Source organism: Salmo salar, chromosome 12 (genome assembly GCF_965601325.2).
Source record: "Salmo salar chromosome 12, fSalSal1, whole genome shotgun sequence".
NCBI classification, from domain to species: domain Eukaryota; kingdom Metazoa; phylum Chordata; class Actinopteri; order Salmoniformes; family Salmonidae; genus Salmo; species Salmo salar.
The window spans coordinates 29,419,357-29,432,557 of NC_138302.1; the positions used below are offsets into that span (position 1 = coordinate 29,419,357).

Sequence of the window (13,201 nt, forward strand, 5' to 3'; positions counted from 1 at the left end):
ATTGGATTCAGGTCTGGGGAACAGGCGGGCCAGTCCATAGCATCAATGCCTTCCTCTTGCAGGAACTGCTGACACACTCCAGCCACATGAGGTCTAGCATTGTCTTGCATTAGGAGGAACCCAGGGCCAACCGCACCAGCATATGGTCTCACAAGGGGTCTGAGGATCTCATCTCGGTACCTAATGGCAGTCAGGCTACCTCTGGCGAGCACAGAGGGCTGTGCGGCCCCCCAAAGAAATGCCACCCCACACCATGACTGACCCACCGCCAAACCGGTCATGCTGGAGGATGTTGCAGGCAGCAGAACATTCTCCACGGCGTCTCCAGACTCTGTCACGTCTGTCACGTGCTCAGTGTAAACCTGCTTTCATCTGTGAAGAGCACAGGGCGCCAGTGGCGCACGGTGTTGGGCTGTAAGCACAACCCCCACCTGTGGACGTCGGGCCCTCATACCACCCTCATGGAGTCTGTTTCTGACCGTTTGAGCAGACACATGCACATTTGTGGCCTGCTGGAGGTCATTTTGCAGGGCTCTGACAGTGCTTCTCCTGCTCCTCCTTGCACAAAGGCGGCTGGGTTGTTGCCCTCCTACGGCCTCCTCCACGTCTCCTGATGTACTGGCCTGTCTCCTGGTAGCGCCTCCATGCTCTGGACACTACGCTGACAGACACAGCAAACCTTCTTGCCATAGCTCGTATTGATGTGCCATCCTGGATGAGCTGCACTACCTGAGCCACTTGTGTGGGTTGTAGACTCCGTCTCATGCTACCACTAGAGTGAAAGCACTGCCAGCATTCAAAAGTGACCAAAACATCAGCCAAGAAGCATAGGAACTGAGAAGTGGTCTGTGGTCCCCACCTGCAGAACCACTCCTTTATTGGGGGTGTCTTGCTAATTGCCTATAATTTCCACCTGTTGTCTATTCCATTTGCACAACAGCATGTGATATTTATTGTCAATCAGTGTTGCTTCCTAAGTGGACAGTTTGATTTCACAGAAGTGTGATTGACTTGGAGTTACATTGTGTTGTTTAAGTGTTCCCTTTATTTTTTGAGCAGTGTATATTGCTCATATATTTGTGCGCAAGACAAATGAGCTGATCATGGACAACAGGAAAAGGCGAGCCGAACAGGCCCCAGTTAACATCGACGGGGCTGTAGTGGAGCGGGTCAAGAGTTTCAAGTTCCTTGGTGTCCACATCACCAACGAACTATCATAGTCCAAACACACCAAGCCGGGGTACGACAAAACCTTTTCCCCCTCAGGAGATTGAAAAGACTTGGCATGGGTCCCCAGATCCTCAAAACGTTCTATAGCTACACCATCGAGAGCATCCTGACACGTTGCATCACCTCCTGGTATGACAACTGCTAGGCATCTGACCGTAAGGCGCTACAGAGGGTAGTGCGTACGGCCCAGTACATTACTGGGGCCAAGCTTCCTGCCATCCAGGACCTATATACTAGGCGGTGTCAGAGAAAAGCCCAAAACATTGTCAGAGACTCCAGTCATCCAAGTCATAGACTGTTTTCTCTGCTACCACATGGCTAGCAGTACCAGAGCACCAAAAGGCTCCTTAAAACCTCTCTAGGCTAGGCGGGACGAATTCGTCCCACCTACGTAACAGCCACGGCTATCCTGTGGCGCGATTTTCAAAACCTTAAAAATCCTATTACTTCAATTTCTCAAACATATGACTATTTTACAGCCATTTAAAGATAAGACTCTCGTTAATCTAACCACACTGTCCGATTTCAAAAAGGCTTTACAACGAAAGCAAAACATTAGATTATGTCAGCAGAGTACCAAGCCAGAAATAATCAGACACCCATTTTTCAAGCCAGCATATAATGTCACCAAAACCCAGAAGACAGCTAAATGCAGCACTCACCTTTGATGATCTTCATCAGATGACAACCCTAGGACATTATGTTATACAATACATGCATGTTTTGTTCAATCAAGTTCATATTTATATCAAAAACCAGCTTTTTACATTAGCATGTGACGTTCAGAACTAGCATACCCCCCGCAAACTTCCGGGGAATTCGCTAACATTTTACTAAATTACTCACGATAAACGTTCACAAAAAGCATAACAATTATTTTAAGAATTATAGATACAGACCTCCTCTATGCACTCGATATGTCCGATTTTAAAATAGCTTTCTGGTGAAAGCACATTTTGCAATATTCTAAGTACATAGCCCAGGCATCACGGGCTCGCTATTTAGACACCCGGCAAGTTTAGCACTCACCATAATCATATTTACTATTATAAAAATGTCATTACCTTTTGTTGTCTTCGTCAGAATACACACCCAGGACAGCTACTTCAATAACAAATGTTGGTTTGGTCCAAAATAATCCATCGTTATATCCGAATAGCGGCGTTTTGTTCGTGCGTTCCAGACACTATCCGAAATAGTAAAGAAGTGTCACGCGCTTGGCGCAATTCGTGACAATAAAATTCTAAGTATTCCATTACAGTACTTCGAAGCATGTCAACCGCTGTTTAAAATCAATTTTTACGACATTTTTCTCGTAGAAAAGCGATAATATTCCGACAGGGAATCTCCACTTGAGAAAGGCGATAATGTGTTTCAGCCTGGGGCTGGAATGACGACATTCAGGTTTTTCCCGGGCTCTGCGAGCCTATTGGAGTCGTCGGAAGTGTCACGTTACCGCAGAGATCCTTTGTAATGGAATGAGATCTCAAAGAAAGACAATAAATGGTCAGACAGGCCACTTCCTGTAAAGGAATCTCTCAGGTTTTGACCTGCCATTTGAGTTCTGTTATACTCACAGACACCATTCAAACAGTTTTAGAAAATTTAGGGTGTTTTCTATCCATATGTAATAAGTATATGCATATTCTAGTTACTGAGTAGGAGTGGTAACCAGAATAAATCGGGTATGTTTTTTATCCAGCTTCTACCCCCAAGCCATAAGACTGCTGAACAATTAATCAAATGGCCATCTGGATTATTTACATTGACCCCCCCATTTGTTTTTACACTGCTGCTACTCGCTGTTTATTATCTATGCATAGTCACTCTACCTACATGTACAAATTACCTTAGACTAAACCACTGTATCGTTATTAGCCTCATTATTGTTATTTTATTGTGTTACTTTTTATTATTTTTTACTTTAGTTCATTTGGTAAATATTTTTTTAACTCTTTCTTGAACTGCATTCATGGTTGGTTAAGGGCTTGTAAGTAAGCATTTCATGGTAAGGTCTACACTTGTTGTATTCGGCGCATGTGACTGATTAACAAATGTTTTACCTAGTCGGAGCAGAGATTCAAACGAGCAACCTTCCGGTTACTGTCCCAATGCTCTTGACCGCTAGTCTATAGATCAACACTAAATCAAATCCAACTGTATCTAAACTGCATATAACCTCTCAATACACTTCACCATACAGTATAAGAGACAGAATATAAGACATCATTAAATAGTATACCTACTCTAGTCATAGTATTGGTTCGTTTCAGAATGAGTTTCATCTCATGCATATCATGCTGAGGCAGATCTTTCCACCACATACTTACTGATACTAGACACCCCCACGGCTCGCTGCTACTAGACACCCCCACGGCTCGCTGCTACTTGACACCCCCACGGCTCGCTGATACTAGACACCCCCACGGCTCGCTGCTACTAGACACCCCCACGGCTCGCTGATACTTGACACCCCCACGGCTCGCTGATACTAGACACCCCCACGGCTCGCTGATACTAGACACCCCCACGGCTCGCTGATACTAGACACCCCCACGGCTCGCTGATACTAGACACCCCCACGACTCGCTGATACTAGACACCCCCACGACTCGCTGATACTAGACACCCCCACGACTCGCTGATACTAGACACCCCCACGACTCGCTGATACTAGACACCCCCACGACTCGCTGATACTAGACACCCCCACGACTCGCTGATACTAGACACCCCCACGACTCGCTGATACTAGACACCCCCACGACTCGCTGATACTAGACACCCCCACGACTCGCTGATACTACACACCCCCACGGCTCACTGCACGCTCCCTCCATCCAGAAACCCATTTAAAGTGAAATATCTATAGATGAATCCATGCAGGTTCTCACCACTTTAATACATAATGCAGGGCTATTTGATGAAAAACCTTGCTTTTACTCCGGTTTTTAGAGCGACAAGTAACCTTCTGCACAGAGAACGTGCAGTTTGGACATAAATCAGACATATCACCCTGACCTTGAGGCTACAGCTGGAATACAATGTTCCATTTCATGATGCTTCCAATTTAGTCTGGACATAGTCCCCTGAACTATACCGTCCATATGATATCAAATCACACAAATTATGATTTGTACCATTATATATCTAAACTGTAATACATTATGTCAGATGTGTCATTTAACAAAGTTGTATCCTTTTTACTTTGCATTCAGGCCAAAGACTAATACAGAGAATATATATGCAGGTCATGCATAGAAAGACCCTGGCTAAACAAATTCCCTTTTCCCTGCGGAATCAATTTTATTTCTTTGCTAGGCTTCATTAATTTTATCTGCCTCATTTACCAAATGAATTGTGATATGAGTAGTTTCTCCCAGTCCTTCACATTGCTCCCTCTTTTATTTCTTACCAAGTTTAAAATTAGACTATAGCTATGAATAATTACTTTTTCCTCACTGTGTATCGGGGTCACTAAATCTATTATACATTCTAATAAGCACAACCGCACATTACACTTTCAAGATGCAAACCTTGAATAAAGATGTATTGCTGGGGCCTGAGTGAGAAGGGTCTTGCCATAGCCAGGTAGATTTGAAGGGGGGGGGGGGGGGGGAGAATACAATTCATTTCTTCCTGGTTCTATTCTACTCACATCTTTTTAATAATCATCCATGATCTATTATATGGGCCTTGGAGCTAATTCAGTACATCTTGATACCTGCTGGTGATTCAGTGGCCAGTATTAGCAGAGACACTATCTTTGTCAGGGTTTATTCCTGTGAAAGACTGCAACCCCCGCCCTCTCACAGAGATGACTCGGGGTATTCTACAGTAAAGTTGTCCACAGTGATGACTTTTAAAAGCGTGTCACACTTATTGATGAGGCTAGTTGATATTCTGTAGTGTGTGTGTGTGTGTGTGTGTGTGTGTGTGTGTGTGTGTGTGTGTGTGTGTGTGTGTGTGTGTGTGTGTGTGTGTGTGTGTGTGTGCGTGTGTGCGTGTGCGTGTGTGTGCGTGTGCATGTGTGTGCATGTGTGTGCGTGTAAGCCCATGTGGACAATATTGACATCTACTGGAGAAAATATGAAGCCTTATAAGCCATACAAATACGTTGCAATTCAGTTTTCAGACCATGTAGCAGTATAGACCAACACAGCTATGTATTAGTGAAGAATGTTAGAAAAATGAATATTTCTAAGCCTACTCATGTTTAGTTCAGTGGAGACCTCTAAATTATGCCAAATGGGATAACAAGGAAATCAACAGATGGCGAACATGTTGGTGCAAGAAAACAAGTGCTTAGCTGTCAAACCCAAACATCCAACAAGCAGAGTAATATCCCCCTAAAATATAGCTCCAAATGTCATTCAGTGATAAGTATTTGTCAAATTAACACATAAAAAGTATGCTCCTACTCAAACATCTGGCATGAATCAATATAGGAACATGATGTATTCAATTTTATAGTTTACTTTTATGGAAATTCTGAAAACTTAGTTGTCAGATACCCATTTTGCTAATAGTTAACTGACAGGTAACACTGACATATGCTTTTTTAACCTGTTACAAGCATGAATAAACCTTTATATCATGTATTTTGAATAAGGCTAAGGCCTATAATATGTTATGTCTATGTTTCAAACTCACAGAAAATGCCTGTTATTTAATCGATCATACCTGGTCTAAATGAGCTGAGTTCTTCTCTGGCTTGCCCTCCGTTAACTCTTTGTCTGGCAGGAGGAAAACCTCTGCTGCCGTGGGCAACCCTGGTAGGACGGTGACAAGGAGCTGCTCCGGGCTCACCCCTGTGGCCTAGAGAAAGATGGGGAGGAGGGAGAGAAAGAAGAGAGAGATGAGAAGGGAGAGGGGTAGGATGAGGATTTGGGAGAGGAAGGGGAAAGAGGAAGCGGGAGATGGAGACGAGGAAGATGGAAGAAGAGGAGGGAGATGGAGAGGAAGAGCAGGAAGATGAAGAGGGAGAGGAGGAAGAAGAGGGAGAGGAAGAAGATAAAGAGGAGGAGGAAGATGGAGAGGAGGAAGAGGAAAGGGAAGAACAGAAAGAGGACCAGACTGGATCGCTTTTCATGTCACTAAGCACATCAAAGTGGAAAGCAGTGGCATCGAAAAATAGGAATTGTCTGTATGATCATAATTAGTGTGACTGTGATACATTTCTGTGATACTCACTGTGATACATTATTACTAACATCTTAGATGTGAAATTATCATACTTCTCTGGTCCTGAGCTGTTTGTATCAAATATGGTATGATTTCCGTTCTCAAATATACTGAATAGTATGAGCAATTCAATACATTTTGTGGATACTACAATGTCTATCCAACATGTCATGTGCGGATTTGAAGTACATTATACAGTTGAAGTCGTAAGTTTACATACACTTAGGTTGGAGTCATTAAAACTTGTTTTTCAACCACTCCACAAATTTCTTGTTAACAAACTATCGTTTTGGCAAGTCGGTTAGGACATCTACTTTGTGAATGACAAGTGATTTTTCCAACAATTGTTTACAGACAGATTATAATTCACTGTATCACAATTCCAGTGGGTCAGAAGTTTACATACACTAATTTGACTGTGCCTTTAAACAGCTTGGAAAATTCCAGAAAATGATGTCATGGCTTTAGAAGCTTCTGATAGACTAATTATCATCATTTGAGTCAATTGGAGGTGTACCTGTGGATGTATTTCAAGCCTACCTTCAAACTCAGTGCCTCTTTGCTTGACATCATGGGAAAATCTAAAGAAATAAGCCAAGACCTCAGAAAACAAATTGTAGACCTCCACAAGTCTGGTTCATCCTTGGGAGCACTTTCCAAAATGCCTGAAGGCACCACGTTCATCTGTACAAACAATAGTACGCAAGTATAAACACCATGGGACCATGCAGCCATCATACCGCTCAGGAAGGAGACGCGTTCTGTCTCCTAGAGATGAACGTCCTTTGGTGTGAAAAGTGCAAATCAATCCCAAAACAACAGCAAAGGACCTTGTGAAGATGCTGAAGGAAACAGGTACAAAAGTATCTATATCCACAGTAACCTGAAAGGCCTCTCAGCAAGGAAGAAGCCACTGCTCCAAAACTGCCATAAAAAAGCCAGACTACAGTTTGCAGCTGCACATGGGGACAAAGATCGTACTTTTTGGAGAAATGTCCTCTGGTCTGATGAAACAAAAATAGAACTGTTTGGCCATAATGACCATCGTTATGTTTGGAGGAAAAAGGGGGAGACTAGCAAGCCGAAGAACACCATCCCAACCGTGAAGCATGGGGGTGGCAGCATCATGTTGTGGGGGTGCTTTGCTGCAGGAGGGACTGGTGCACTTCACAAAATAGATGGCATCATGAAGCAGGAAACTTTTGTGGATAGATTGAAGCAACATCTCAAGACATCAGTCAGGAAGTTAAAGCATGGTCGCAAATGGGTCTTCCAAATGGACAATGACCCCAAGCATACTTCCAAAGTTGTGGAAAAATGGCTTAAGGACAACAAAGTCAAGGTATTGGAGTGGCTATCACAAAGCCCTGAGCTCATCCTATAGAAAATTTGTGGACAGAACTGAAAAAGCGAGCGCGAGCAAGGAGGCCTAGAAGCCTGACTCCATTACACCAGCTCGTCAGGAGGAATGGGCCAAAATTCACCCAATTTATTGTGGGAAGCTTGTGGAAGGCTACCCGAACGTTTGACCCAAGTTAAACAACTTAACGGCAATGCTACCAAATCCTAATTTAGTGCATGTAAACTTCTGACCCACTGGGAATGTGATGAAAGAAATAAAAGCTGAAATGTATCTCTACTATTATTCTGACATTTCACATTCTTAAAATCAAGTGGTGATCCTAACTGACCTAAAACAGGGATTTTTGTACTAGGATTAAATGTCAGGAATTGTGAAAAACTGAGTTTAAATGTATTTGGCTAAGGTGCATGTAAACTTCCGACTTCAACTGTATATACAAAAGTATGTGGACACCCCTTGAAATTAGTGAATTAGGCTACTTCAGCCACACTTGTTGCTGACAGGTGTATAAAATTGAGCATACAACAATGCAATCTCCATAAACAAGCAGTGGCAGTAGAAGGGCCTTTCTGAAGAGCTCAGTGACTTTCAACGTGGCACCGTCATAGGATCCCACCTTTCCTACAAGTCAGTTCGTCAAATAGTGGTGAAGTGCGTAGCTCACTACCGAGTTCAAAACTGCCTCTGGAAGCAACATCAGCACAAAAACTGTTTGTCGGGAGCTTCATGAAATGGGTTTCCATGGCCGAGCAGCTAAGCCTAAGATCATGATTCGCAATGCCAAGCATCGTCTGGAGTGGTGTAAAGCTTGCTGCCATTGGCCTCGGTTAGTGTCCCAACACAGTGGAAAAGCGTTCTATGGAGCGATGAATCACACTTCACCATCTGGCAATCCGACGGACGAGTCCGGGTTTGGTGGATGCCAGGAGAATGCTACGTGCCCCAATGCATAGTGCCAACTGCAAAGTTTGGTGGAGGAGGAATAATGGTCTGGGGCTGTTTTTCATGGTTCGGGCTAGGCCCCTTAGTTCCAGAAAAGGGAAAACTTAATGCTAGAGCATACAATGACATTCTAGACGATTCTGTGCTTCCAACTTTGTGGCAACAGTTTGGGGAAGGCCTTTTCCTGTTTCAGCATGACAATGCCCCCGTGCACAAAGCGAGGTCCATATAGAAATGGTTTGTCGAGATTGGTGTGGAAAAACTTGACTGGCCTGCACAGAGCCCTGACCTCAACCACGTCGAACACCTTTGGGATGAATTGGAACGCCGACTGTGAGCCAGGCCTAATCGTCCAACATCAGTGCCCGACCTGTGAGAGAAAGATTACGCATTTACCTGCTTTGTTTTAATATTAATAGTTAACAATTATATGCTTAACAAATACTAAGAGATTTTCATAACTACTAATGCTGTGCTTCTGTAAAGGGATAGTTCTCCTCTAGCTCCCTGCAGCTGGTCTGTGAGTTTACTCAAGGACATGGGGTGACCTGAGATAGAGAGAGCCTGGACGGAGTAGAGCAAACCCCTATTTGTCCTAATCATCTTTGTTTCTGAAAAACTATGCCAGGTAGGGGTAAACAACACCCGGTGCACATAACCACAAGAGGGACCCAAGGTGGCTTATGATGCCCCAATCTGCATGGGAGGGGTGGAACCAGCCATGTCTAAGCATTTTTAGGTCTGCTATATGGGGCCTCAATTCTTTTAAGTATTGTTGAGCTCTCGGTCCATCAATCAAGAGTGTGGGGTCGACCAGCTTCATTATTGCAATAATTAATCGATATTAAATAATGATCATTGTTTGAAGAAATGACAAAGTCTCTCTAACTTGGTTAGAATTTCCACCATAGACCTCACTAATGCTCTTGTGACCTGAATGGAAGCAAGTCCCCACAGCAATGTTCCTACATCTAGTGGAAAGCCTTCCCAGAAGAGTGGAGGCTGTTGTAGCAGCAAAGCGGGGACCAACTCCATATTAATCCCCATGATTTTGGAATGTGACATTCAGCGAGAAGGTGTCCACATACTTTCGTTCATGCAGTGCATGTCCCTCACACTGACGGTTGATTACATTCGGAGCTACAGTCCAGCTTGTCCTAAATTCACTAAACCATGACAATCAGACATTCAGTGAGATTTATTTGAACATGTATGGCCTCCACAAATACGACCCTGAACTCACAGGCGACCAGCAATTCCATAGTTCAATGTGACAGGGAAGGCAGTGCAACAGCAATTTAGAATGTACTTGAAGTAATTTTCCCTTGCCAGTTATCATAAAACGTGGATTCATCTCAGTCACGACCTGAGGTCACAGGGAATGTATTGTAAAGTGGACCACAGACTAAATACACTGAACCAAAATATAAACGCCAAAGTGTTGATAAACAAAGCGTTTTATGAGCTGAAATTAAAAAAAAGACATTTTCCATATGCACAAAAAGCTTATTTCTCTCAAATGTTGTGCAGAAATTTGTTTACATCCCCATTAGTGCTCCTTGCTACAATAATCCATCCACCTGACATGTGTGCAATTGGCATGCTGACTGCAGGAAAGTACACCAGAGCTGTTGCCAGATCATTTTCATATCTCTACCAGAAGCTTCCTCCATTAGAGATTTTGGCAGTACGTCCAACTGGCCTCACGTAGACCACACGTAACCACGCCAACCCAGGACCTCCACATCTGGCTTCTTTACCTGTGGGATCGTTTGAGGTGGGGGGGGGGGATTTGTGATTAGCTGGGCCTGGCTCCTAAGTGGGTGTGCCTATGCTCTCCCAAGTGGGTGTGCCTATGCTCTCCCAAGTGGGTGTGCCTATGCTCTCCCAAGTGGGTGTGCCTACGCCCTCCCAAGTGGGTGTGCCTACGCCCTCCCAAGTGGGTGTGCCTACGCCCTCCCAAGTGGGTGTGCCTACGCCCTCCCAAGTGGGTGTGCCTACGCCCTCCCAAGTGGGTGTGCCTATGCCCTCCCAGCCCCACCCATGGCTGTGCCGCTGCCCAGTCATGTGAAATCCATAGATTAAGGCCTAATGAATTTATTTGAATTGACTGATTTCCTTATATGAACCGTAACTCAGTAAAATCATTGAAATTGTTGCATGTTGCGTTTATATTTCTGCTCGGTATATACTCTGTGTGTGAGTGTATGCCTGTAATATACAGTTAGATACAAGGACCACTCACTTTGACCATGGAGTTCTTGATGACTCTGCTGACGTCCAGTCTCCATTCGGCCACGTCGGGGTTGTGGTCATCCAGGTTAGATGAGAAGGCTAGTAGATGTGACCTGAAATATTCTACACAGAGAAACAACTATATGATGATCAGCTGATGATGATGCTTTTCTATTTCTGTCCTATTGTCTGAAATAATGAATGTGTCAAATTAATGAGTAGTAAACAATACTTTTAACTACCTCTAAATAGCTACCATAAATTCCGGACTACAAGCCGCAACTTTTTTCCCAGGCTTTGAACCTCGCGGCTTAAACAATGACGCGGCTAATATATGGATTTTTCCCGCTTTCAATTTTTTTTTTTTTTTAAAAACACATTCTGTGACGTGCTCAGTTTTTTGGCGGCATGAAGCTTTCATTAGACCAATGAAATTGACAAACGGGTTACGGTCAAACAACTTTTTTGTTTACTGTTTAGATTAAATCGAGCGCTCTCAAACTTCCCATCATTCTGATTACGGTAGTCATTTTGTCACTCTCATCATGGCAAAGACACAGAGAAATGCATATGATGCAGCTTTCAAGTTGAAGGCGATTGATCTGGCTGTTGGAAAAGGAAATAGAGCTGCTGCACGGGAGCTTGGTCTTAATGAGTCGATGTTAAGACGTTGGAAACAGCAGCGTGAGGAATTGACTCAGTGTAAAAAGACAACTAAAGCTTACTACTCATTTTAAATTTTTTGTTACAAGCCGTGTTTCGTTAAAGCCTATTTATTTTTGTTACAAGCCGTGTTTCGTTAAAGCCTGTGTAAAGGTCATTTGTTTCAATGTACCGGTAGGCACCTGCGGCTTGTAGACATGTGCGGCTTATGTTCAAAATAATAAATATTTTTTTTAATTCAGGCTTATATTCAGGTGCGCTTAATAGTCCGGAAATTACGGTACTTTAAAATCATACTTACTAGCCAACCTCCAGTGCATTAAAATCTACAAAGTCAACTAGAAACCAACCTCTGGCAGTATACATGGCTGTCTGGCTGTTTACAATACAAACCAAACAAAAAAACAGCTCACCGTGGACAGCGATGGTTTTCCGGTCCTGCAGGATGGCATTCCCAGCGGACACCTGCACAGTGACAGTGTTGACGCCTTCCTGGGAGAATGTGCACGCCACGCTCCCTTCCAGGGTGATTATCGGCTGGAAAGAGAAAGAGAGAGAGAAAGAGAGAGCGAGCGAGAAAAAGGGAAGAGCGAGAAAGGGGAAGAGCGAGAGAGCAAGGGGGTTCCCATGGGAGGCCCTTATCAACCTTGTTAACATCTCACACACCACTATTTACACTACAGAGGTGTCAGCCGGGAGGCAGGCAGGCAGCCACAGACATAAACACAACCCACATCGCCCCCCAAGGAACCATGATCGCAGCTGTGCTACATAGAACTGTCCGGAGAGAGTTCCATGAGACACCAGCAGTTCTCTCTGTCGTTACTTGGATCTCCATTTGTTCTTGAAATGGCTCAGACATGCTAATTTTGGATCATTTCCTCATGTATTAGAATAGCTAGCAGCTGCATTAGTAGCTCATTGCCCAACCAAACAAAACAAATTTTGAATTAAGTCAGACAAATACTGCTCTAATTTGTAAATCTGGCACAAATCTTTCTTCACGTCACTTTATCTTACAGTGTGAAGGATGAGCATACAATAAAACTACAAGTCCCAGCAGTATTGAAGTATCTTACCTCAGTGTTATTTCCGAACCACCAGATGTAGGTGACTGTTCCCACTTGGCTAGGCCATAGCACAGCGGTGAGGTTGACTTCCTTGCTCTTCACTGCCACAAAGGGAGCGGAGAGATGGATATACTCCAGCTGACCTACTCAATCACAAAAATACATGACAGTGAACCCACCGAGACTGACTCCACAACGTTTTGGGGCCTCTTATGAAATGGATGAAGTTGCATTCAAAATGATCTGCCCCAAAAATGCATCACAGTGAAATGACTGAATCCACAAAGTAAGTTTGTAGCCCCTTATGATATGAAATGAAAGCACACAAAATACATACTACAGTGAACCAATTGACTCCTTAAAGTTTTGTGGCCTTGAATTAAATGAAGGTAAGCAGAAAACTTCAGAGTATCCGTCTATGGGGCCCTTATGAATTGAAGGCACATAACAACAACAACAAAAAGTGCGCTGCATTCAGAGGATCTGGTCCATTCTGGGACGTTGTGGTCACCAT

At 43.8% G+C, this 13,201-nt stretch overlaps 1 protein-coding gene across 2 annotated transcripts in view; it reads right to left on the bottom strand.

The window, feature by feature from the left end:
- The window catches only part of LOC106564712 (VPS10 domain-containing receptor SorCS1), a 156,414-nt gene that overhangs the window by 7,147 nt on the left and 136,066 nt on the right, over positions 1 to 13,201 (bottom strand). For both annotated transcript variants that reach the window (XR_006757943.2, XM_045691193.2), the window contains exons 20-23: positions 12,697 to 12,830; positions 12,031 to 12,154; positions 10,965 to 11,077; positions 5,914 to 6,048 (exon numbers count right to left, since the gene is read on the bottom strand). Coding sequence is in view for 1 of the 2 variants with exons in the window: in XM_045691193.2 (XP_045547149.1) it covers positions 5,914 to 6,048; positions 10,965 to 11,077; positions 12,031 to 12,154; positions 12,697 to 12,830 (506 nt within the window). In the remaining variant the exon portion in view is untranslated. The remainder of the gene's footprint in view (positions 1 to 5,913; positions 6,049 to 10,964; positions 11,078 to 12,030; positions 12,155 to 12,696; positions 12,831 to 13,201) is intronic.